The sequence below is a fragment of the Phyllopteryx taeniolatus genome, chromosome 12 (genome assembly GCF_024500385.1).
Source record: "Phyllopteryx taeniolatus isolate TA_2022b chromosome 12, UOR_Ptae_1.2, whole genome shotgun sequence".
Lineage (NCBI taxonomy): Eukaryota > Metazoa > Chordata > Actinopteri > Syngnathiformes > Syngnathidae > Phyllopteryx > Phyllopteryx taeniolatus.
The window spans coordinates 19,482,730-19,509,044 of NC_084513.1; the positions used below are offsets into that span (position 1 = coordinate 19,482,730).

A 26,315-nucleotide genomic window follows, 5' to 3' on the forward strand; every position below is an offset into this window, starting at 1 on the left:
ACTAGATGAACCTAACGTGCACTTTTTTGTAATGTAAATGTAAAAACCCACGCAAGCACGGTGAGAAAATGTGAACGTCACACAGGAAGGCCTGAACTGAGATTCAAACCCGTCGACTATGAGACAGATGTACTAACCATTAGGCCACAATTATATTACTTTTTTTTTTCTTGCATGGCCCAAAGTATAATACTTTTGGGGCTTTTATATGTACTGTGTTCACAAATAACTGCAAACGCACTTGTAGAGTTAATACTGACCCAAAGATGTGGGGTTTTGCGTGAGTTTAGCATTTTTTCCTGAAAACATTGGTCGCCATTCAAGGTTCGATTATACAATATCGATCCACTAACAGTGTCTGTGTACTTGTGAATAAGAAATAAGAATTGTACACCTCACATTTTTGCTCCTTTGCTGATACCAAACTCCAACATTTCCTTATTTTCCCAAAACTCCTTGAGATTCCTTCCTGAGACTTCATTATTAATTCAAGAGCTTTTAATTTGCTTGAAGTGGGAGCAGAGCGAGCCTCAACGTCTGGAGACAGGCCAGCAATAATAAATAAGTTACAGCTTCAGATGTATGCGCTTGCCTGTGTTAAAACACAGACGCTTTAAATTACTCCGCACTGGTTCATCGTTCATACACACTATCAGTGAGCCGCGAAGCCATGGTCCATTAATGTGTTTCATCGCCGGCCAATTAACCTCTCCCGTTAAATCTCGCCCAAAGAGACAGGCCCATTAAGAATGGGTTGAAAGCATATGAAGTAGCTGCCAAATATGTTTGTAAAATGCCAATATGCTGGATTTCAGTGTCCACTGTTTGGCTGAGTCCAGTATCCTAAAAAAGCCAGTGCTTATCAAAAACTTAGGAAAAATGGCTTAGATTAATATTCATGCATGCAGACCTTGCCTGAGTGATTTCACACGTACAGTAAATGTTTAGTCTTATTTTCACACTTCAGCCTCTTGCCATCTGCCTGCATGAGCAGTAAAAATAGCACAACATCTACAAGTTCTATTGAATTGGAAAACAAGGCAGCAGATTTACACACAAGAAAGTATTAGGGTGAACTGGCCACATAAAGCTTTCTGACAATAATCTCTGACCTAGAGTTCGGTATTGCCGTTGTAAACAGCTGGAAAATTAATGAAAGAAACATTATGTTGAGCAAAATTGTCCCCGAATGAAATGGGTTCTTCCTTAGTTCCATGCTACTCTTGTCCTGCAAATTGTGTTTTAAGATTGTCCTTCTAGATTTGGAGAAAACAAACTGAAAAAAAACCTAAAACATACCTTAAAATGCTTGGTGAAGGTAATAAACCGATACGTAATTGTTAGTTATGTTTTAAAGAGGAGCTGCTTTTTCCATTGGCAAGTGACTTAGCTAGAGTTGAAAAATAATATTCAAGTGCTTAGGGTTTCACCCAAAACGCAAGGAAGAGTACGATTTGTCTGGATAAATAAAATCACAGACACATCTTTTACATTGAGGCAGATGTTTTATTCCTAAAAAAATATTTGTAATATTACTGTGAGCCACTGTAACATTTTGCACAGTTTTAACATTAACGTTACATTTAAATATAGCGTGACAAAATAACTGTAGTCGTAGTTGTAGTGATTCAAATAAAATGTATTGCACAAAATACTTAAATAATAATTCTATCAACATGTTTAGAAATAGTGTACTGTAGAGCTTCAGTATATATTCTTATAAAATAATAATGCAATTAAAAAATATTAGATTTTGAGCGGATTGTCATCAGATTTGAGAAAATCCTTGGAAGACCTACAAAAAACCCATGTTTTGGGGGGGGGGGGGGGTGAAGTCATCAATATATGGATTGTCATAATTTTGGGACAATCCTTGCTACAGAGCCAGAACTATCCATCAAACCTACCCAAGAGTAATATGACATTTACAGGATATCATATAGTACGTGTTTTTAATCATGATCTCACTGTGTCTGCATATGTGATGGTTTGTGTCTTTAAAAATTGTTTTTTTTAGGTATGCTTACACATTCATGTAGTTTTATCACTGACTTTGTAAATTCTTGCTTCAATTCCGCATGTAAAGTCATGCAATCAGCATGAAGTTTTAATAAACTCAAACTCATACACATACAGTTTTGTATACCAAAGAAATGAAGACAGGACGTTGCACGCAAACAAATAAGGCCACTCAAATGAAGCTAAAACAAAGTGGCGAGAGTGGATCAGGGTGCATAAAACAAAAAGAACATCTTGAGGAAGCCGAGGCATGAGGTGAAAGCAGCAGGCGGTGTCTGGTCTGCTCTTGGAAAATATCACATGGGCTGGTAGGGGTGTGGCGCTTGAGGAAGCAGTAACCCTCACACAGTAGGAGTGCTGCAGGGCCAAGAACGCGTCACAGAGAGAAATTAAGCTGGACAGCGTAGGAACGACACCGTCGAGACATCACTTACATGCGGCTTCCTCAACAGGAGGACCACAGCCGGTGCTAACAGCTGCTGGTGAGGTGGACAACGTGCCAAGAAGCTGCTCAGCAATTTATTTTTTTTCATAACACCTTAGAGGAAGGTGTTTGTGTATATTATTTGCCCTGGAAGTCATTCCAAAAGAGGAATCTTGTGATGACAGCCACGGAACAGGAAATTCAACTCCACAACAGTATTCGCCCTGGCTGCTCAGTACAATATGGCGAAAGCCACAACAGGTTGGCTTCAATAGTTAAAGAACGGAATGTGCACAAGAAAGTCAACTGTGTCTTCATGTGAAGAGACTGACATCCCAAGCACAAGCAGTGCGGCTAGTACTTCTGCCTAACATTCACAGAGTTAAGACCTTCTGGGTTCAAATGTCAACTCAGATCCTTCTGTGTGGAGTTTGCATGTTTTCCCCAGGTACTCCAGCTCCCTCCCGCATTCCAAAAACATGCACGTTAGGGTCATTAAAGACTCTACATCAGGGATGTCAAACTTGTTTTCATCAAGAGCCACATTGTATTTTTTGGCTGCCCTTAGGGAGTCAGTTATAACGGTCAAACCACATACTGTACAAAAATCTATAATCGGAAAGGGTATACAGTCAAAAATTGCGGTTCAATACGTACCTTGGTTTTAAGGTCATGGTTCGTTTAACATTCAACACAGTAAGGGAAGAAAATGCAAAACAAACTGCTTATGTAATGTCTAAACAGAGACTGATTTCATGTTTTTGAAATTTAAAATGAAACATCAACATGCATTTGTTCAAGGAAAGTGCAACATCAATAGTTTATCTTCGCAAGGCTGTTTAAACACTGCTGGAAATGTCTTTTAAACCATTTCTTAAATTATTTTTCAAACTAGCTCGTGAACCTGAGCAGCACTGTTTGTTTACAGACTAGGTGTGTGGCTAGACCCCAAGGCAATACACATCTTGTCCCTTAACTAATATGTAATATGATTGACCCTGTATGTTATTATCATTTTCATGACGGATAACTAGTAATGAACAAAAATCGTGGCAAAATTTCACTGGCCACAAAAAAAAGTACAGTATGTAGAGGTTTGTCTTTATTTTCCCGGTAATTGGCTAGCACCAGTCCAGGGTGCTAAAAAACTCAACTGGGATGGGCTCCAGCACACCCATGTCCCTAATGAGGAAAAGCGGTATAGAATATGCATGGAGGGATAAAAAAAATGTTAATTATTAACTATGTAAAGGCCAAATTTTTCATCCAGCTGTTCAACAGATAATGCACATGGGTCTAATAAAGATTCTATTTCCAAAACCCAAACAATCCATTGTTATTGTGCATTTTTTCCCCCTCACCGTGCACCTCTTGGTCCTCCCAAGTCTTCTTCTAAAGTGAACTTTCCATTGAAGTGGGGGGGTCTATGGGGATCTTGGGCACAGGTCCAAGTTGCTGATTAGCAGAAAGACTGAAGCCTTCCGGACAGGCGGTATGATTGCGAGGAGGTCATCTGCAGGGTTATGTCAGACCACTGTATCCTGAAGACAACAGCTTCAGAGTGGTGACACCGCGAGGTTAAAGAAACACCGGGGAGGAGGGGCTCGGCAAAGTCAATGTCACAAGTTTTATGCACCTTGGAATTATTCTTCCTTTCCTCCTCGAGGAAACATAACACTGATTGATGTATCTTTCTATACGCACGATGATAATGGATGTTTGTTTGATGGAAAGGACAGCATCTGTGTTCACTTTCCCATGCAGTGCATTACACTTTTGTGGTTCAGGCACAAATGTATATAATGTATTTCAAAACAAATCTCTGAATTCACTTTACAGGGTCTTTAAACATACTGTTACCACATGTAGCTCCAAATGCCATAAGAATTAAAAAGTTGAAAACGTTCATTTAAGAATAAAAAAATGTAGTTACGATAACAAATTCTTTTTTTTGGGGGGGGGGGGGGGGGGGGGGGGAGAGTTATGAGATGTTATGAGCATGAGGTAGTTTTTTTGTGTGGAAAAAAAATGAAGTAGTCTTTACAAGAACAACAATGAATTTTGTCTGGGGAAAAAAGTTGCAATATTATGATATATAGTCAAAGTTGACAAGGGAATAAAGTCATATTTTAACAAGTCAATCTTAAAAAACTTTATTGTTGTAATAGTACACCTTTTTGGGGGAAAAGACACATTTCTCCCCCAAAAATAGGATACACCTTTTATTCTCAAAAATATAGAATTATTCCTGCAATAATATGCATTTCGTTTAAAAAAATATTTGCATGCAGGGATGTCAGATTTACAGTATGTCATACGTCACAGAGCTGTTAATTGGCCCAAAGCTAAGGAAGAGAGGAGTACTGGGTTTAGTACGGTTAATTCATTAATTAATTTATTTTTTCTTTATCGGCACACCAGTCCGAAGAATATGACATACCTGTCATTTATTGCAAACCATTTTGCGGACCACCGGAGGACAGGAGACCCTAGTTTGACAGCCACTGCCATAAGGATAAATCAAGATGTGAGATTATTATGACAGGAGCCGGGAAGTACGGAGACAAAATATTTTCACTGTGTTTAATATATTTGACAGAACAATTTTACAAATAGCAAAGGGATGCCTGTGCCGTTGCAGACATATTCTTCTCCCCAGTCTCGATCACATGAAACCATGTCAGCATATGAAATGATAATATTCCCCCACATTGGAAGGTGGCTAAGACAAAAAAAAAAAAAAAAAAAAAAACATGACCACACCCGCGCTCACAGAAACACAAGACAAACCGCAATCATTTGGTCCTCGAATCAACACTTTGTAGTTGCACATCAAAATCACAGCTGCTGCCTGCACACAAGCAGTAAAGCTATTCGTTTGTTATTTGGTTGTAAAAGTCAGTGTGTGCTTGTGTGGCCCTGATGTGCTGATACAGCAGGATTAATTCCATTCCAAATGTAACATAGAAACAGCATCACAGGCAGCTTTTTGAGTTCACACTCGGTCGGCCTACAGTTGAAGCCTGAACTCAAGAGATAATTGGTTTGTTACGCCCCCCCCACACCCCACCACCCACCCGCCTTTCAGGCCAGTCACACCCTTTAATATGAGGCTTTTCACTTCTGTGAGAAAAGGGTCAAGTGAGGGTTATTTATTGGCTACGCCTTCAATGGGAAGTGTTGGAAACGTGACTCTGTTTATGACCTTTTCTCCAGACAATGCTAGCTCGCTTTGCCAGAGCTGACTCTAAGAATAAACTCACCTACCTAGCAGTCATTTAAAACCCAATAATATGTGCGTAATGTGGGTATGAGGTCATTTAGCCACATACGTCATGGCACGGCTATGCTGAAGTCACAGGCTAATAGAAAAAGTCTAGCGAAGAGGGCTAACTAGCAGTTAGCAGCCTTTTGTCTGATAAGAGGCTACTTAAGGTAACTAGAAACGTGTAATGGTTTCATTTTAGCACATACAACTCAGCATGCCAACGACGTAAGCTCGCGAAAAAGCCAGTTAGTAGCTCTTGATGTCTGATAAGTGGCTTCGCGAGGTAACTATGAACACATGTAATGGTTTCATTTTAGCACATCACAGCGCAGCAAAGCTAGAGACATAGGCTAGCAGAAACAAGTGAGTGAAGCATGATAACTAGCAGTTAGCAATAAGCTACAGTACATAAGGTAACCATGAACACTGATAAAAGTTACACTTTAGTACACACATCACAGAGCAGCAATGATAAAGATGCAGCCTAGCAGAAAAGGGTTCCTAAATCAGACTAACGAGCAGTTAGCAGCATTTTGTCAGATAAGTGCTTCATAAGTTATACATATGAAAATGTGTAATGCCTTCATTTTAGCACACGTATCACAACTCTGCAATGCTAAAGACATACTGTAGGCTAGCAAAGCGGGCAAACTAGCAGTGAGCAGCTTTATTGTCTGATAAGAGGCTTCATAAGGCAAATACGAATGCTCGTAATGGTTTCATTTTAGCACACATATCACAGATGGCTAGTGGAAAACGGCTAGCAAAGCAGGCTAACTGGTGGTTAGCAGCATTTTATGTCAGATAACAGGCTTGCAAAGCAGGATTACTAACAGTAAGCAGTCATTTATGTCTGATAAAAGGCTAAATAATGTAACTTTAAACATGCAATGGTTTAAATTTAGCTCACATATCACAATAAGATGATGGTAAAGACGCAGGTTAACTAGCAGCTAGCTAATACACACACACACACACCACCACTACGCAGCAATACAGAAGACAAAGGGTAACAGAAAAAGGCTTATGAAGTTGGCTAACTAGCAGTTAGCAACATTTAATGTAAACTAAGAGTCTTCATAAGGTAACTATTAATATGCGTAATGGTTTCATTTTAGCCCGCACATCACAGTAAGGTAATACTAAAGACGCAGGCTAACTAGGAGTTAGCAGCCTAGTGCACACATCACAATGCAACAATGCTAAGGACAGGATCACGAAAAAGGCTAGTGAAGTATCCATCCATCCATTTTCTACCGCGTATCCGAGGTTGGGTCGCAGGGGCAGTAGCTTTAGCAGGGAAGCCCAGACTTCCCTCTCCCCCAGCCACTTCCTCCAGCTCTTCCGGGGGGATCCCGAGGCGTTCCCACGCCAGCTGAAAGACGTAGTCTCTCCAGCATGTCCTGGGTCGTCCCCGGGGTCTCCTCCCGGTGGGACGTGCCCGGAACACCTCACCGGGGAGGCGTCCGGGAGGCATCCGGATCAGATGCCCCGGCCACCTCATCTCACTCCTCTCAATGTGGAGGAGCAGCGGCTCTACTCTGAGATCCTCCCGGATGACCGAGCTTCTCACCCTATCTCTTAGGGAGAGCCCGGACACCCTGCGGAGGAAACTCATTTTGGCCGCTTGTATCCGGGATCTTGTTCTTTCGGTCACGACCCACAGTTCGTGACAATAGGTGAGGGTAGGAAGCAGCTAGCGAAGCAGGACAACTAAATTGGTAGCCTTTTGTAAGATAAAAGGCTTTCTAATGTAACCATGCTTATATGTAAAGGTTTCATTTTTGTACAATACTGTATCATAGCATGACAATGCTAAAGACATGGCTCGCAAAAAAAAGCTGATAATGTGAAAAAAGAAACTAACACACATCAAAGCGTAGCAATGCTAGCAACATAGGCTCACAAAAAAAGCTAGTGAAGCAGGATAACTAGCGTTTCTGAGCCTTTTATGTCTACATGATGGCTTAATTTTAGCGCTTCAGTCATTAATGTGCTATTTAGAGATAGTATCAATCGTTACGGTAAGCCCCAAAAGATAAGAACAATTAGGGTGAAGTACAGTAAATGTGTTTCTTCTTTGGTTGAAGGATTCAACTGAGGTGACACCATGAGGTTTTCATACCTAACGTGTGACAGCAGGACTTGAACAAGGAGCCAGTCAGTGGACATACTGAAAGGATGAGGCAGATGTGAGTGCGGTAGAGCAGTGTTGTGAGTGACAAAAGTCAAACAGTTCAAGTGAGTATAAATAGATTGATTAAACATGCCATTTCACTAGTATAGTTCTAGCAATGCCTGCCAGTCTCTCTCGATACACACACACACACAAATGCAGTGATTCCCAACCACTGAGCAGCAGCACAGTGTCCGAAAATAATTTTGTGTCTACAAATCTGTTATTCATTTGTCTTAAATGGTACTTTCATTAGATGATAAAGGGTACAATAAACTTCTGTATCCACCTGTTGCGGTTCATACAACACAATAAGTCAGCTTTGTGTTCAATAAACCTTGGCCAGATTTCACTAAATTTGTGAGTAAATGGAGACTAGATCATCATCATTCCACAATAATGTTTTTGTTTGGTGGTGTGCCATGAGATTTTCTAATGTGAAATATGTGCATTGGCTAATAAATGTTTGGAAACACTGCATTACTCAACCTTACACATATAAGGTTTGTACGCACTGATTTGGCTTTAAAAACAAAAAAACAAACAAAAAAAATCAACCATGTATATACATGATTTCACTAATAAAACTGCTCCCTAAGTGCTTTTTATGCAATCACTCCATCGATAGTGATACACTCCTGTCCACAGGATTTTTTGATATAGCTGCAGAAAATGTCTGTACATGTCATTTAACGTCAAATATGACGTCAGTTGGTGGTGGACGGAATTTTAATCATGACGCTTTAACGGAGAGCTCCTCATATCTGCGGGGGGTTGTCAGCGGCGACTGCGGAGTATTCCGCGTCGGACACGTTGGATGTCTCGATGAGGCGCGCCAGGCCAGTCCGCGTGGAGTACTTGAAGATGAAGGCCTTCATGAGGTCGTAGCGGTAGTTCCGGTTGATGAAGTTGTAGAGGATGGGGTTGAAGCAGCAGTGTAGCAAGGACAGGCACTGGGTGAGGTGCATGGCCACATACAGGAAATTCTCCAGGCCGCAGGTGAGAGGCAGCACGCCCAGCTGGGAGAGCGAGTCGGCCAACAGCACGGCATGGTATGGCCCCCAGCAGCCCAGGAACACCACGATGTAGGCCAGGATCACCCTGCGGCTAATGCGACGCTCCTGCTCTACCGTGGAGGACGACGGGGAGGACGTACGAGTGAAGGCTCTGGCCAGCAGCGCATAGAAGAACGCGATCACGGGGAAGGGGAGGAGGAAGCCTAAGAGGATGAAGCTCAACTGGACGCCCACCATCCACTCCCTTGGGTTCTCCTCCGGGTACACGGGCCTGCATAGCACGCTGTCCCCATGTGAGGCCTTCACTGTACGTAGGAAGTAGGTGTCTGGCAAGGAGGCCACCAGAGCCAGGAGCCAGACCCCGACACAGACCACGCGGCGGGTGAACTTCCTGCGCACGCCGCCCTGGTTCTCTCGGTGGCGCCTCACGCTCAGATAGCGGTCCACGCTCATGCATGCTAGGAAGAAGATGCTCCCGAAGAGGTTGACAGAGAAGAGCAGGTGTGTGAGTTTGCACGCCACCTCACCGAAGGGCCAGTGGCCGTGCTGGGCCAGCGAGATCACCCACACGGGCAGGGTGGCGCACACGCACAGGTCAGCTACGGAAAGGTGGGCGATGTACGTGTGGGTCTCGTGTCGAGGGGTGGAGTCCCGCTGGGCGCGAACGTTCACCCACAGGACCAGAGCATTGGCCGCCAGGCCCACGACAAAGATGAAGGTGTAGAGGACGCACATGGAGTTGAGTAGGGCGTAGCGGTTGAACGCCGTGGCGCACACGGTGGTGTCCACGCTGGAAATGTTGGAAAAGGTGTCGGAGAAGTTGAGGTAGCCCAGGGACTCCCACAGGTCCTCCATCTCGCTGGTGCTCAGACTCATCTCAACAACCGCAGGGAGTTCATGCAAATCGTAGACACACTGAGAGGACTCCTGCAAGAAGAAGACATTACCTCATCATTCCTGCAACTGTCTTAATATAGCTCTAGAAATCAGACTTGTATCACCAATCCCAAATAAAGCAGTTTGGACACCTTCATAAGACTGTATGTAAGATCCACGGTTTATTTTGACATATTTAATCACACAACAGTAATTGTTCCAAGCAACCCAATTGAGATATTTGATGAGTCATACCATATCGCCAATGAAAAATCTACTTTCAACTCAGCATTTCTGTGTGTCATTTAGTCCAGCACCAATTGTCACAGTATGCTCACTCTCTCCCACAGCAGTTTTCCAGGTGTGTTGTCCCAAGCTTTAAACGCAATGTTAGGCAGGATGGGAACAGACTTTAAATTGCCACACACTCAGTACGAGTGAAATCAAACAAAATGTGACTTTTATGCAGTTGCTGGCTTCCCCAAAATTAGCAAAGTAAATGTGACAATCTTTCTTTGAACGATGTCCTGAATTCCTGTTTCTATGCTTGTGTCGTCGTACTGAGCGCAATAATGCTGCCTGGGGGAATTGTGCCACAGTGGATGTATGTGCGGATGCTCAACTTTCCGTAGTTGACATCTTTTTTTAGACAGCAAACTGATTGAGAGTGAATCAACAGCCAGTTGCACTGTTTTTTTCTCTAATCAATTTGTTGACTTACATGCCCATTACCATGAAATACAGTTCTTTTCAGTGGACAGACAATGAGCGAAGGAGAAATCAATTTTTCATCTCACTCTCTGGCTCTTGAATGTAGGTTTTATTCTCAAAAAGCAGCATGAGCTCATAAAATAGTCACTTGTGGTCTGCCACCCGTCTCTGAAGAATCCTAATGTGGTTAACTTGTTCGACCACGGATTTCAAACTTTAATAGAGCCTCTCTGTCGTCCTGTCTGCTGTCAACATGATTGATTTGCAGTCGAGTTGAGTGAGGGCATGTGGTTACAAACAAATGTTTACATTAGCTGCTCGAGCGCAGTGCAGATGAGACATAAGGAAGCAGCATGAAGAAACCCAAACAGTGTATTTCCGGAGCGTTCCTGGCATTCCAAAATAAGGCACAGGTCACTTTGGGGAGAAACCTGATGCCACTTTAAAGAATGTTTTCCCTTAACGTGTCTGAAGAAGTAAAGAACAAAATTTTTGTTTCTCTCTATTCTTCTTGCAAGGTTTCAGAGGAGCTGTCGTCATGCAGATGATTTGAAAAACACACACTTCATAACCTTGAACATGCATTTTTTACAACCATTGAAGCTAAATACATGGGAGCACGTGCACAACATTTCAAATTGTTGCATAAACGCAGAAATGGAAGTGACAGGAGCATTATGAGGAGGCCACATGTACGCAGCAAAAATAAAAACATCTTGCCCTTTAAAACTTCCTGTGTCCTGTAGGTAGTTTTGTCCAAACTGTTTAATTATTTACATATCTAACGCCACCAATAAACATTTCATGTTTATGTTTGGCAGTGGTGAAAAGAATCTGTCCACAAGAAAATTCCTTGGTATGAGCTACCTAAAGCAACAGTTTGATTAAAAGCTTCCTTCGCCAATCAGAAGCCAGAAGAAAGTCATTAGCGGAAAAGGCACAATAACAACAGTGGAAAATTGAGGGAATTAAACATTCCAAAAACATGCACATTGGATTCGCTGAAGGCTCTAAATTGTTTATAGGGGGGAATGTGAATGGTGGTCTGTCTTTATCTGTGCCCTGTGATAGACTGGGCGACCAGTCCAGGGCTCAATTTGGCTGAAGTCAAATGCGATAGGTTCCAGCTGACCCGTGACCCGATCGAGAACAAGTGCGATAGAAAATGGATGGATGGGTTATTTCTATTGTTTCCTGTGGGAGGCTGAATGGCATCCTGTGTTCAACTTTAAAGGCTTCCACTGTGTTGGCGCACATTGTGGCATGCCAGCAAAACAGAGAATGCAATTTGCAGTTGTTAAAACACCAAAATGGGAAACAAATATAGTATTTATTTTTTTGGAGGGGATGGGGGCGACCTACGAGGCGGTGTGGCATGCTTATAAATCGGCACCGTCCTTTCGAATGAAGCAAGCCTATACAGTGACATATTTGGGCCACATTGCTGCACCGGCTTCACAGTGTGCTGCGAGGTCTCTCTCGGCTCCTCCAACGCGCCGCTTGCCGCCATACGAGAGGTCGACTGGGGAGCGGGCGGGGGTTTGTAGAGGGAAGGACCGATCAAAACCAGAGCACGACTGCCTTAACCCCGCTTCATGCCCCACAGTGACCTGTACGCCCACAGAGGGGAACTGTGCGGCGAGATCAGCGGGAGACGGGACGCCACGCAAAATGCCTCCCCTCCGCGTTGCGCAATGGAGGGCCGCTAACCACTGGGGTGACAAGTTGAAATCTGACCGCCTCAAGACATCTCTGCACCCACACTTCTTTTTCTTAACTAAATAAAAACATTCCACAGCTCCTGGAGACATTTTAGGATCCCATCACACATAATAATAATGACTTTCCACCCATTTGACACAACTTAACATGCATTCTCCACGCAGTTTCACCAATCGTGTCTCATTCAAAGCGCGTATTAGCCAATCTTACAGCTGCAAGTATTTTATCTGGTTTTTTTGTTTGTTTTTTCCCCCCTTATGATTAGCTGCTCCACGTTAAAATGTCTGTAGTCACATTTGCCCTAAATCTATCAGTAGTAAAGTACAAAAATAAAACTGGCAGCGGTTAGCTGGGTAATGTAACATCAGTGGTAAGGTTACAAATCACTAACCAGAACTGCTGTCCGCGTAAAGTGTTTACTACTATTTGATAGAGGATTTGGGACTTATTAGGCCTATAAATCATGTAAGAATTCTAATTTCGAGGAATCATTTAACCATTATGAACTAAATGTTTCTTCTGTGATACAATGTTAGCCTTGACTTTTTAATTTGACTTGACAGCAGATAGGGCCATTCTTTGCAACAAGGGGATTTTCGACACAGAGATAATCTCTCACAATGGCCTCCAATTCCTTCATATTATATGGAAAACACCTGAGCCAGGTAGCTCGGCAGGCTTCAAACTAATTAGCCCTTCGACACCCGCAGCAATCAGATAACACGCGCACACACTGCAGAATCTTTGGTTCGTCTCGTTTGTAGCATCTTTCTTTGTTTTTGTTCCTTCATAGTGAAACATGTCACGTGTCCAGTTAAAGAAAAATAAGAGGAAATAAGTGTAAAGGGGCATTGATTTGTGCTCGGAGGCTTGAAAACTACTTGTTACACACACACACACACACACACACACACTTGCTTTCAACTGCATCTTTGTTTCAGCACCTTTGTAGCTTTTTTTTTTGTTTGTTTGTTTTTGTTCTTTAATAATGGAAAAACAGCACAAATCTCTCTAATTAACCAAAAGAAGAGAGAACATGTGGAGAGAGCATTGATTTGTGTAAGGAGGTTTGATAACAGTATGTTGCTCACTGACACACACACACACACAAACACACACACACAGCAACATTTTGGGATCAGCAATATACAGTAAATAACGTTAATTAAGCAAAAAAGCAGAGAAAATGAGTCTAACAGATGTCGATTTGTGCTCGGGGCCCAATAACGTTTTTAAAGGCTTTATCTTACTCAGTGATGTTAGATTGCGAATAAATTATGCTTAGAGACCCAAGAAGCACCTGAAATCAAAATGAGCACCTCATTTTGTAGCTTCTTTGTTTGTTTTTGTTCTTAAATAATGTCAATTTAAAAAAAACAGCATATAACTACTTTTAAGCAAACAGTAGATATAATTCATTTGAAATAGGACTGATTTGTGCTCGGAGGCTTAGTAATGGCATGGTTTTAAAGTTTTTATATTCTTATTGGAGGGTTCATTGATGATAAAATGAGTTTAGAATCACTCCAATTAACGCTGACAAATAAAAAACCAAATAATGTATAACTGAAAAAGTGGATAAAAGCACAATTTGCACTTGTGTGAATATTTGACTCCTACTTTTACATATTAAACATGGACTCTCTCTCTTTCTCTCTCTCAGCCTCCGCGAGCATCCAGTTACAAATGAGCTCAGAACAACGCCTTTTGTCTCTCAATACACAGACAATAAGACGTCAGCGAAGGCGTTTCATGTGCTGATGTCTCCCCACAACGACAATAGGTGCAGGTGCAACATGTTTTTTTTTTTGTTTTTTTTAAATTCTTTTTTAATTGTTTAGTCACAAACACTGCCACTGGTTATTTTGTGAACGGTCGCCGGTGTCGTTACGGTTCAATCTCGTCGCAGACGAAAACACAACGCAATGTATTTGGAGCCTATTGTTGATTTGTATCAGCGCATTACAGACAAAGTTCTCTTATCAAACACAACTTACAATTCAACAGATGGGGAGGAAAGAGTGAAAAAGGGCGGTCATTTATTGTCGAAACCATGCAAACTTAAAGAGCATTCTTGATATATATATATTGATTCTGTATGTTCCTTATTCGTTATGTGTGTGGGGGAAAATACATAAAGTGTCATATAATATCACAGAGCTAATAATATCTTAATAAAATCCCAACGGTCACTACTCCAGCAGCACATAAACTCCTCATTGCAGCTTACCTCTTCTTTCTTTCTTTTTTTTTGGTCAAGTCTTCCGCTGATTCTCTGCACGCTTCTCCGCTTTTCGCTCAGCTTTGCATCAAATCCACTCAAGTGCTGTCTGTCCTCAGAGTCCTCCGAGTACTAGTCTGGCTGGATCAGTCGTCGTGCACTTGCTGATAGCGACGGGGAGCGCAACAGCAACGCCTCCAAGGCTAGACCTTATTGGCAGGGAAGAGGGGGGTGGGGGGCATGGCCGGGTTTCGGCCAGGGGAGGGTCGAGGAACGTGCTTGTCCTGATTGTAAGAGGAAAACTACAAGTATAAACAGCACTATGGCACACCTGCAAAATCTAATGAGGGGTATCAAACAAATAATGTACCTTTGGATGAGGCGGCCAAAGTATGGGCTCGACTTAAGTAGAAGTGGACATACTCTTGTAAAAGAAAGGCTAAATGATAAAGTCAACTCGTTTCCTTTAGTTGAAAAAAACAAAACAAAAACAAAAAAACTACAGATTGAAATGTACTTAAGTCCAAAAGTAACTGACTGTCAAGTATATATACAATGCCCATTTTGATAACAATGTAAAATAAACCAAAAATTGCACGCAAAATTGTTTTCCCTCTTTCATTAACTTGCATTGTACTGAGAAGAGAGGGGTGGCTAGCTACAAAACATCAATATATCAGCTAATGATAATTGGAAAAAGATACACCTTTCCTTTTGTTGTTGTTGTTGTTTTTTTCAGATTAGGTGGGAAAAAAACTTGAATGCCAGAAGCTAGTGGCTTTTTTTTGTCTTGGCACAATACAAAGCATTGACCACAAATCATCCTTAGAGCCAACAACATCAAATATCCATTTTTCCATCCATCTTCTTTCGGCCAAGTGGTTTTCCTCGGGTTGCGAGTGTGTTGGGGCCTATCCCAGCTGACTTTGGGTGAAAGGCAGGGTACACCCCGGACTGGTTGGCAACCAATCGAAGGGCACAAGGAGAAGATCTTGCTTCTTGCTTTAATGCTCCCTGGCTCGCGTTCTTAGATTTGATAGTGGTTATCCCTCTTTTTTCCCACCTTATAAGACCCCGAGATGTGGAGGCTAGTGACCCTCAAGAGATTACAGTCAATCAAGATCTCAACTGCCATTGACTTTGCCACTCCATTTAAGTCTTCTTTACATCGTGTTGTCATCTGATGGTTCTGTCTCTGTGCCCTCTACCAGGCCCCCCAGCTTGCCCCCCCCCCTCTGAGTGGCGACCTGAGTGGCGTGGCGCCAGGGCTGCCCCGCTGGGCCTTCTGGGTTCGTGGGCGTTATCTGCCCAATAGGGTTGGTTGGGAGTGCGTGTGGAGGGGTGTCGATCTGGCGGTTGCTTGGCGCTGTGTCTGTGCACTTTGGCTTCACTGATGGAATGGGTTCCGGGCCACCCAGCGGTTTTCCCAATACGTCAGCAACCACTGCGACCAAATCCTCACTCGTGTTCGGGCCCAGAATTGGTGCGACAAGTATTTCCAGTGACAACTGCTCTATGTATGCATAAGCATTTCTCGGGTTTTGGGATTAAAGGAGATACATCTATAATAGTACAGAACGGTCAAGTGCTCAAATTCTTGCCTTTATGTTTTTGCCTGTCTTTGTCTGTCTTGTTTTGCTTCACATAGGTGAATCAGACCTATCCAGTTTCTGGATTAGATAGGCTATAGCTTCAAATAATAAAGAAATCTAAGTGCTCAGTTCTATTTTATTTTGTTTTTATTTTTTTTGTTTTGTTTTTGTTCTCGAGCTTCAGAGAGGGCTTCACACTCACACACAGTAATAAAACTTGTAGACTACAAGACAAGAAAATGCATGTTGTATCTGTTTTGACGAGTCTTGGAATAAACTATGCATTAGCATGCAGACAAAAAAGTAGAAAAAGTTTATTTTCACAAAGAGTAGAAAATACAGATACTATATGTTTTCAAATGTAGAAGACGTAAATAAAAGAAAAAGAACTAGAAAGAAAGAAAGAAAGGCACAGATACCTAAAATATCTACTTAAGTACAATTTAAAAAAACATATCATACAAAAACTTTGTATTGTATTGTATTATTGTATATTGTATTTTTTCCCCACTGTGGCCCATAAACTCCTTGAAGATACAGGATACGTGATTCATATTGTGTGTTTAAGTGTTCTGGCCGTATGTACATTTTTGGTCATCTATTTTGTTATGCACATAGTAATTGTAGTGCTCCATTTACTGTACAGGAAATGAAATACGTGATGAATACATTCATATGGCATGTGCAGAGAAATGACTGATTTTCCATCTAACTTAAAAATGGTAAACACGAGTTGCCTCTCAAACAGGGCGCTCGCTTGAAATTGCCAAAATTGTAAGTCACCACAGTGCAAATAACATTCTAATGCAACTGTATTTTTAAGAATAGTGTCAGAATATCTCATAGTGTGTCTGGCCTAAGCTGAAATGCAAAGCTCCAATCGATATTATTTTTAACACTGTGCTGCACGCACGCACACACACACACACACACGCACGCACATGCCAGAGATTCTGTCCTACTTAATCCATACATGCTATGTAATTATAACAAAAACATACTGGGAAAGTATTTGAGCAAGAGCCGCTCGCTGACATTGTGGGTTGAGGGGCCTTGTTCTGGGAGTGCCTCGCCCTACCGTTACTTCAGTATGAAACGAGACTCGGTCAACCACATCCACAGTCGATCGTCTTCCACACAAAACCAACGAACGGGTTAAACTCTGCAGAGCGATCAACTGAAACGCCCTCTTAATAACGAACACCATCAGGTCAAAGTCATGTGCGAGTTTTGATTTGAATCAGGGGTTTGTTATTTCAAGTCAAGTAAAAGAGTACGTCTCTGAAATTAATACAGCCAAAGGGGGGATTTAAATGTTACCCAATGATTTTTCTACGTTGTGTGGGATTGCCATCTACATTAAGTTGTGTGATTCCACATGCCTGTCATGTGCCTGCCAAAGCAACAGGGGGCACTATAACCCATATCCACTATTTATACAAATGTCAACACACGTCCATGACAGCTTTACGTTTCATGTGAAATCAAAGCTATGGAACTGTCAACCTGATGAATAAACCATAACTTGATGTATGGCACTGGATAGAGCAGAACTGCTTCAAAGTCTTTATTTCTGACAGTTTGTATTTACTTGATGTCGACAAATGCTCGTCAGAGTGCATTACATCCAAATTTGAGATCATGTACCTGCACCATAACACTCATAATTTATAGAGGAAAAATGTTGTAACATTATGAGAATATAGTTGTATTTTTCTAAGTCGTAGGGTTAAAATTTTAAGGGAATACTGTCATATTTTAACAAGTGAATTTAAAAAATGTTACTTCATTTTTGTAATGCTGCAGCACAGTAGCCGACTGGTTAGAGCGTCTGCCTCACAGTTCTGAGGACCGGGGTTCAATCCCCGGCCCCGCCTTTGTGGAGTTTGGATGTTCTACCCGTGCCTGCGTGGGTTTTCTCTGGGCACTCCGGTTTCCTCCCACATCCCTAAAGCATGCATGCTAGGTTAATTGACGACTCTAAATTGCCCGTAGGTGTGAATGTGAGTGTGAATGGTTGTTTGTTTGTATGTGCCCTGCGATTGGCTGGCAACTGGTTCAAGGTGTACCCCGCCTCCTGCCCGATGTTAGCTGGAATAGGCTCCAGCACGCCCGCGACCCTCGTGAGGAGAAGCGGCTCAGAAAATGGATGGATGGATGGATATATATATATGATGTGTCAAAATATATCAGCGCTTTTGAATGGCCCGAAAGCCAAGATAGAGAGTAGTAATTGGTTTATTATGTTTGGTTTATTGGCACACCAGTGCCCATAAATGTAGGTATACACTTTTTTTTTTTTTTTTTAAATGATTCAACAAAATAATGTATTGCTTATTATTTATCGGACCCCCAAGCTACCGGTCGAGGAGCCGCAGGGGGACCCCGGTTTGAGAAGCAGTGCACTGGTGGCTAATCAATTATGGCTCCTCTGAGTATGAGTATTTCTCTACTGATATTATAGTGCAAATACTGTAACTATCGATGATCATTGCTGTCAGATGACAATTGTGTTTTTACAACTAAACCCAAAGCATTGTGGGTTTCATAACTAGTAGGAAGTGGTGTTTAATAAACGGTTAACTTTCCCTGCAGTGTGTCTGTTATGTGGACCCACAGACCGACGCAACAGCAAGCAAGGCGGTGATGCGTTGGTCGACAAACTAGAAATGAAATGAAGTTTGGGCCGAGACAAAACTTCACACTTAGTTTTTGTGCAGACATGGCCTCTTTCAATTAACCCCAAGTTCAATGCAATATTAGATAAGTCTGATTAATAGCAGTTGCCTTGTCATGTTGTTGTTTGCCGAAGAAGAAGAAAAAGATCGCAGACCGGTACAGGTCCCTCCGATTAGGTTTATCATGGCTGAATGCGGCGATGAAATACAGCCAGAAAGCCTGCCTGGCTGCTCGGTGACCTCATTAAAGAGCAGTGGAGTGAATTCAGTTTCAATGAGGCTTTTAAAGAGAGCTCCCGCTCTGCACGCATACCCATTGTCCTCCGTATCAGGCGCATCGGGGGGATTTATTAAACCTCGCGCGGAAACATCCGCAGCCCGGCACGCCGCTGCCAACCTCTGTTCTTGCACTCCCCATTCACAGGGGGGGCATGCTGGGAAAGCAGGTGTGTGTGTGTGTGTGTGTGTGCGTGTGTGTGTGTGCGGTGTGTAGCCTGAGAAAAAGCAGTCCGGCTCTTTGCCAGGAAAAGGAACACGGCGGAAGACTGGAAGCGTATTTTGTAACGACACACATGATGTATTAATTCTTTAAATGAAAGGATGTGATGAAAAAGATATTTGATCGACTACAAAGGAATATCAGGGCCATCCTTAAAAGGAAAAAACATACACTGTGCGATTAACATCAGAATCCTCAAAGAATACAATAGTATACATGGTTTCTTCAAAGTCATGATACACTTTCTTCTATTTCATTTCAGGTTCATCATTCAGACAGACGTGAGTCCATCAGCATTTTGCAGTTTTGCAAGTACATCATTCATTTGCCGCTTGGAGCGGTGCTGAAAAATTGCAGCCTGCAAGAGGTTTTTTGGTCCCAGACTGCAGTTCAGCACCAGTTTACTGTTAATATTGAAACAAATTGTATATACACATTCAAACCGTTTTTACCTCATTTACAAATGAACTGGAGAATCTTTCCATTTTAAAAATCAAACTTGGTGCTTGAACACTAACGTTTGCCAAATCCTGGTATAGAGTACTCAACTGTACCAACGTGGTCCGAACCAATCTGGAATACTTGGTGGGATCTTGGCTATAGTAAAGGTAATTACAAGTACCTGGTGGCACCACCTGTTACCTTTTTCATGAGGGGAGAAAAATATGACGTTATAAAGTTTAGAGGCAAAGCGTTTATTACAGAGCAGGGCACTATTTGAGGCTCTATGATAATCCAAATAGCATTTTAGGGACAAAAAAAAAATGTCTCCTGTAGTCAAGGGGGGGGGGGGGGGGGGGGGGGGGGGGGGTAAACCCTGAAGGAAGTTTAAGGTATGCAAAGTTCAAATTGCGACGGCGCTATGGGTGCATTACTTTGATGCTTCTCTCTCAGTGACGTGTACTTGCAAATGTCTTTCCCAGCACTGCCTCGGGTACATTTATGCAAACAACAGAAGGAAATCCCATTGCTTGTCTACCAGTCTTGGCAGAGGAGTCCCGTTTCCGCTTACTGCCGATAAGATTTCAAGTGTTTGCGTGGCATTTTCTCGCAGACTTGGTCCACGTAGTTCAGAGCAAAACCCCAGGGACTGCGTTGTTCAATTGAAACACAATTGGGCGCACTATTCTTGTGTGTTGGTGCTCAAAATAACCCAGGCTGACCTTTTGGTCTATTATTAAAAAGTCTTTTTCTCCTGTCATAATTTCTTTCAGCCAGCGGTATTTAAATTCATTACACACATTCATAAAAAGAACGATCCCGAGATAAGGAGAAGGAAAAGGGTGGGCGACGCCGAGTGGGGGGTCCGTGGCGACGTCACAGAAAGAGGAGAGTGTGGGAGAGCCAGTTGAGGCGAACAGAGGAAAAAAGATTGAGTGACTTATTGCTAATGACTTCTCTTTCGATTGTAGTCTAGCCCCCACGTCACCCGTGGGGGGGTCTGACAGACTCTCGCTATTTTTGTGCAAATCTCTATTCAGTGGGTCCCCTTCTCAAACACGTCTTCAACAATTTACCTCCTCTGCCTCACATTCCTCCTATACCTTCCATCTCTTCCTTCTTTTTACCATCCATACATTCATTTTCTATAGCGCTTCTTTCTCCTCATTAGGGTTGCGGCTGAGCTGGGGCCTATCCCAGCCGACTTCGGACAAGAGGCGCGGCACACCCTGGACCGGTCCGCAGCCAATGGCTGGACACATACAGGCAAACGAACGTTAACACTCACATTCGCACCTTTGCAGAGTTTAGTCTTCAATTAACCAACGATGCATGTTTTTGGAATGTCGGAAGAAGCCGTAGGACCCGAAGAAAATCCACGCAAGCACAGGGAGAACCCGCAAAGTCGGTCGGAGCTGACGTTCCAAACTCGACTTCGACAGAGTCCTGTCCTTTTTATCTTTTATTACTATCTCTTCAGCCATATTGTACCGAACAGATAGGACAGACGTATGGCGACATTTTTCTACATCTCAACAAGTTACATTTTCTATTTATGGTTATCATCACAGCCCTGGTACCCTACTGTAGTGGCATCACTGCCCAACAAAAAGCAAAAACACCTTTTTGGTGTCACCTTCATGTATGCGTCATGCTTTTTAAAATTCTGTTAAAAACAAGTGGTGTACTTTTGCTTTTGCTTTTGCAATATTTTGCTTTTGCTTTTGCAATATTGTGTTGAACAGCCAGGGCGGAGACCAGAAAAGCATTCTTATGTTTTAAAATAAGTTCATTTCCTGTGCTTTGGTCATCACAGCCCAAGTTCCCTTTTGGGATGCACTGGATGTGCATATAGGGAGATTTCTGCCTGGGAGGTAAGTCTCTTCTCATTAAGACTAAAGAGGGTTGAATTTGCAGTGAACTTTATTTCTGTCCTTTTTTTCTTTAATTAGCGCTTTAGTCATATTATACTGAGATGTGTGCATTTTCTATATCACAATAAGTTCAATTTCCTGTTTTCCTGTTCATCACACTCACACAAAAAGCCAAAGAAAGAGTCTCATGAGATATGCTGACATGATGACGGTCTGTCTTTCCTAAAAATGTGTTTTTTTTTACAGCATTTAATTTCCACTGTAATAATAACTAATTATCTATCCTAATAGCTTGACACAACATCAGCAGTAGGATGATTCATTCCTCCACATTTCGGCTTCATACCTTTACGAAAAACCTCCTAAAGTCCATCTGCCTGGACTTTTGAGTTGTTGCTGTCATGCAAGTTCTATTCGTCACTCGTGACTCCGTGCAAGCTATAAACACGGCGACCGTTTGTGTTCCTTGAGGAGTTGTTCATGCAGGTGCATGTTCAGCGGCGAGGCGGCGTCACGCTTGCAAAATGAAGCTGTCAAGATCTCCCTGACATTGACAGAGCATCTCTCCATCCCACTAATGTGTGCGTGAAACACTTGGCTGTCAAAACACGCTAGAAAAAGGAGAGTATTTGAGCCATTCTCTCATTGACATATCTCAGAATGTGCATTATTTGGAAAGCAAACTATTAAAAGGCCAGTCCTATCATCTAATGTCTTTATGATATGACCAAAAAGAAAAGTTTGTTTTTCTTGTGGAGGAGAGGTAATTTCACGGAATGGTCACAGAGGAGGAGGGTAACATCAAACGAGGAAGAAGCCATAAATTGTGAGGGGCCGTGTCTCTTTAAGGGCACTAAACTACTAAGTGTTTTCTTTTTTGGTATAGTCAAGTTTTGAGTGCTCCGTAACTTTATCGTAAAAAAAAAAAACTTCCTGCTGTGCTGAAAAGCCATCAGCGTGAACATGGCAATGCCTCGCTAATGAGCTGGAACACACTATAACATGGAATAGAGCAAAGGGGAACTAAGGAGTTGGTAATTGTATCCCAGCGGGGGATACATTGGATTCGTTTTGGGAGTGCACATAATACAGGCCCGTTCGATCCTGAAATATCAATACTGCAAGACCAGCCTTTCCGATAATGGAATTCTCAGAAGAAAATATCAATATTTGACTAAGTTAGTGGGATCGCAATTGGAATCATGAAGAATGGGCTATTTCATATATATATATATATATATATGTGTGTGTGTGTGTGTGTGTTTCTTCGTCCACCTGTCATGGAGAAACCATCCAGCATTATAAAGTTCTCTAATGTGGACCCTTTCCATTTTAGTGAGCTCTCCAAATTTGAGTATTTATTTTAAAAAAAAAGATTGGGGAATTTCAGAACAAATGATCCTTTTTATGTCCAGATTTGAACACTGGGCTATTGAGAAGTCAGAAATTAATCAAACATTAACATTCAACCACTAAAATTCAGTTTTTTTGTTTTTTTTAATCAGAACTGTGAAAGTGTGAATAATTATAATTTGACATCTAAATAAGAAATAAATATTTTTTCAGTTTTATTTTTGTAAAACAGTACATTTAAAATGTCTCAAATAAAAATACCAATCACAATTTAAGACTAAGAAATATATATATAATTTTGGCTAAAGACCTTTTGCATACTGCTTTATTGACCATTACATCTCTGTATATGTACATACCGTAAGCGTTGGTTTAAAAAAAAAAAAAAAAAAAAAAAGACGACCACAAACTATAAGATCAAGTTTAAGTAATATTGGAAATAGTTCTTCTTTCACCTGTCAATATCATACAAGCTAGGATTACACTTTCAAACTTGTCAATATCAGTATCAGTGACATTTTTCTTATATCAGTAATAAAATTGATGGTATCGCCCATCCCTATAGCTCAATCATTTTCAAATTGTGTTTGTTTGTAACTGCTGGGGAAATAGAATCGAAATAAATGCGAACCCAACCAAATGGATCATTAAACTTAGCTGGCATTCCCAGGAGAAAGCGTTATCCATCCATTTTCTTTTCACCTCTTGGCCTTGTGAGACTTGCGGGTTTGCCAAAGCCTATCCCACTGAACTTTCGCTGAGAGGCGGGGATCACCCTGGACGGGTTGCCAGCCAATCATATGGCACCTATAGACAACAAACCATCCATACCTATTGGCAATTTAGAACTTTCAAGAAGCTAACATGCAGGTTTTTGGAATGTGGAAGAAAGCAGGAGTCGCTGGAGAAAGCCACATCCAATACTCGACAGGGGAAGGCCGAGATTTGAACGCAGAACCTCATTACTGTGAGGCAGACATGCTAACCATTAGCCCACTGTGCTGCTTATGAAACAGCATTAGCCCAATTACTACAGCAGCAGCAGGGGCTACTCAGAGCTCAACAAATAGGAACTCGTTCATCACTTACTTCTCCATGAAGGTATTTTCTGTCAAGCAACGCAAAGCAACTTCAGACATAAATGTGAATTATTTTTCTCTTGTTGTCGTGCAGACTCTCACTCTTTCTTGTCTTCCTTTTTTTTCTCTGTGACCTCAATGAATCTGTCAGTGCCTTCCTGCTACACCGTTGACCATGACCAGCAGCGGCTCATTCCATTGACTACGTCTGTCATCTCTGAAGGGAGAAGTAACTCATCGAAGAAGCGAAGTTCTGTTTTCCGTCAGCTGTGCCAGTTGCATGCATTTCTTCACATGCGCGCACACACACACACACACACACACACACACATTTTATGTCATGGAGGGATTATGCAAAAGAAAACAAAAATAAAGGACGATAGCAAAGGAAATGTCTTGCTCCGGGGGGACGGTGAGAGCGTCTACTATGGATTTGTGAATGACAGCATCTGTCCACGGGTTGCACGGCGGACGAGTCGTTCATCTCGTATAGTTGCCCGGAGGTGTTGCGAGGCCAAATTAGTAATCCTATCTCCACATACCACGTGTGTGCTTGCTGACATAAAGTTCACAGGTAAGGTTGCTAACTTTCACCCTTATTGTCTTGTCATGTGGGGAGGGAGAAAAGAAAAATGGTCCATCTCCCGCTTTGGAATGCACTTATGTTTTGGAGCGTTTAAGCAGCTACTAGCGTTACTTGGAGGTGTCGCCTTCCTCGCCTTTGGCTGTTTTAGTTCTGCCCGGATTTTTTACAATCAACGTCATAGCATAGTCTCAAGGTCAAAGTGAGAAAGGCACTCGGGAGAGCACAGACCTCCACCAAGGCCAAACATTGTGAATTTGGATCAACACCAAACGGTGTACCTGTAAGAGCTGCACACCTCCCACATAAGCCGCGGTCTGGACTGACAACAGATTTAATGTTTTTCCCCATTCCTCCAATAAAAATCATTAAGCTGTTCTTGCATAATCTTCCTAAATCACAAACAAAATCACCTGACATGTCTGCGTTCAGTTGTTTTTCTTGTCATTTTAAATTTTGGTCATCACATAAGGGGATTTGCATGACTAGACAATCAGATAAATTGCATAAAATTTGGCATTTGACCTAGACCTTGAGGCTTTGCCATGTGAAAAGCTAAAAACACAGAACCTATATGTTGAAGATCAGATGTTTTGGTGTGGATTTGTGTGTGGGAGAAAGGGGGAAGCTAGTGTTGCAGACAAACAAACCCACACAAAAAAAAAAACAGACTAAGCAACATCTATTAAATTAGCTTGCACTTCAGCATGATAATGAATAAAAACATAACATCCTTGGGGAGGAGGGCAATGCAACCATTTGAAAATCAAGAAAAGAAGGCAATTAAGGACACCAGAGCTGGTAGAAACGAGGGTTGACTTAATATTTTAAATGTAACATAGTGTAGGATAGATTGTCATCAACGGCATTTTCTACATTTGAAAGGTACTCGAATTAAAGTTTGCTCTGATGTCCACCTCCCTTAGAAGGAGAGCTTCAACTCCTTCCTGCTGCCAATGCATGATATAATACCAACTCATATTGTCATACCAGTTAAAATGTTATGTTTTCTAACATTTTTCTCTGTTAGTGACAAGATATCTAGCATAAAAATGGTTTTCATTGGCAGCAGAAAATGGAAACCCTTCCTCTGAAGGTCAATAATGACCATGTAATTTGTGATCAGTGCAAAGCATTAAGTCAGAAGTGCTGCCTGAAGGTCGCCATATTTATTGATAAGACCATTCCGTGTTTTTGTTTAGGACAGCCGGTAATCATCTGCTCCTGTCAGAGATGGTATCTTAGGGTCATGCGGGTGAGTTCCAGGTGTCTTTCGAAGAAGAATTTGTCCTAGAGATTTTGTCCAATTCCTACCAAATTCGATGCCCATATATTACACAGAGAAGCGGCAACAAATTGCATTTTCATCATTGCCTGCGAGCGGCGCATTGCAGCAAAGTATGTTGAGTCGCCATAAAACACAAAATGCTAATAACTTTGCTCCACAGGATCAGAAGTAGACAGAACATCAAGAGATTTAAGATGCATTTCATTCAAACTGTACACTTGAATCAATCAATCAATCAATCAAAATTGGTATTCTCCAACAGGCGTGAAAATGCAATGGCCGATTCATCGCAGCTTTAATTTTATCAGAAGGATTTTTTGGGTTACTTTGGGTCATGTTTTTCCATATTTTTAATACACCATATGCAAGCCTGCTGTTACGTATTGCCTTATTAATTTTGGTCAATCTATGTCTACTTTATCATTATCTTCCATATGCTGAAGGTTTGGTAAGCGTATTGTGCAAGCAAACTATGACAAAATCAGCCAATTTGTC

The 26,315-nt window shown here is 41.9% G+C and overlaps 1 protein-coding gene across 1 annotated transcript; it reads right to left on the bottom strand.

Annotated features, from left to right (window-relative positions):
- Nucleotides 1–5,012: 5,012 nt before the first annotated feature.
- On the bottom strand, nt 5,013–14,619 carry ackr3a (atypical chemokine receptor 3a). The gene is made up of 2 exons (XM_061792813.1): nt 14,443–14,619; nt 5,013–9,830 (listed from the first exon to the last, which is right to left on the bottom strand). Exon 2 carries the CDS (start codon nt 9,777–9,779, stop codon nt 8,646–8,648), a length of 1,134 nt encoding a protein of 377 aa, XP_061648797.1. The 5' UTR covers nt 9,780–9,830; nt 14,443–14,619; the 3' UTR covers nt 5,013–8,645.
- Nucleotides 14,620–26,315: the final 11,696 nt, after the last annotated feature.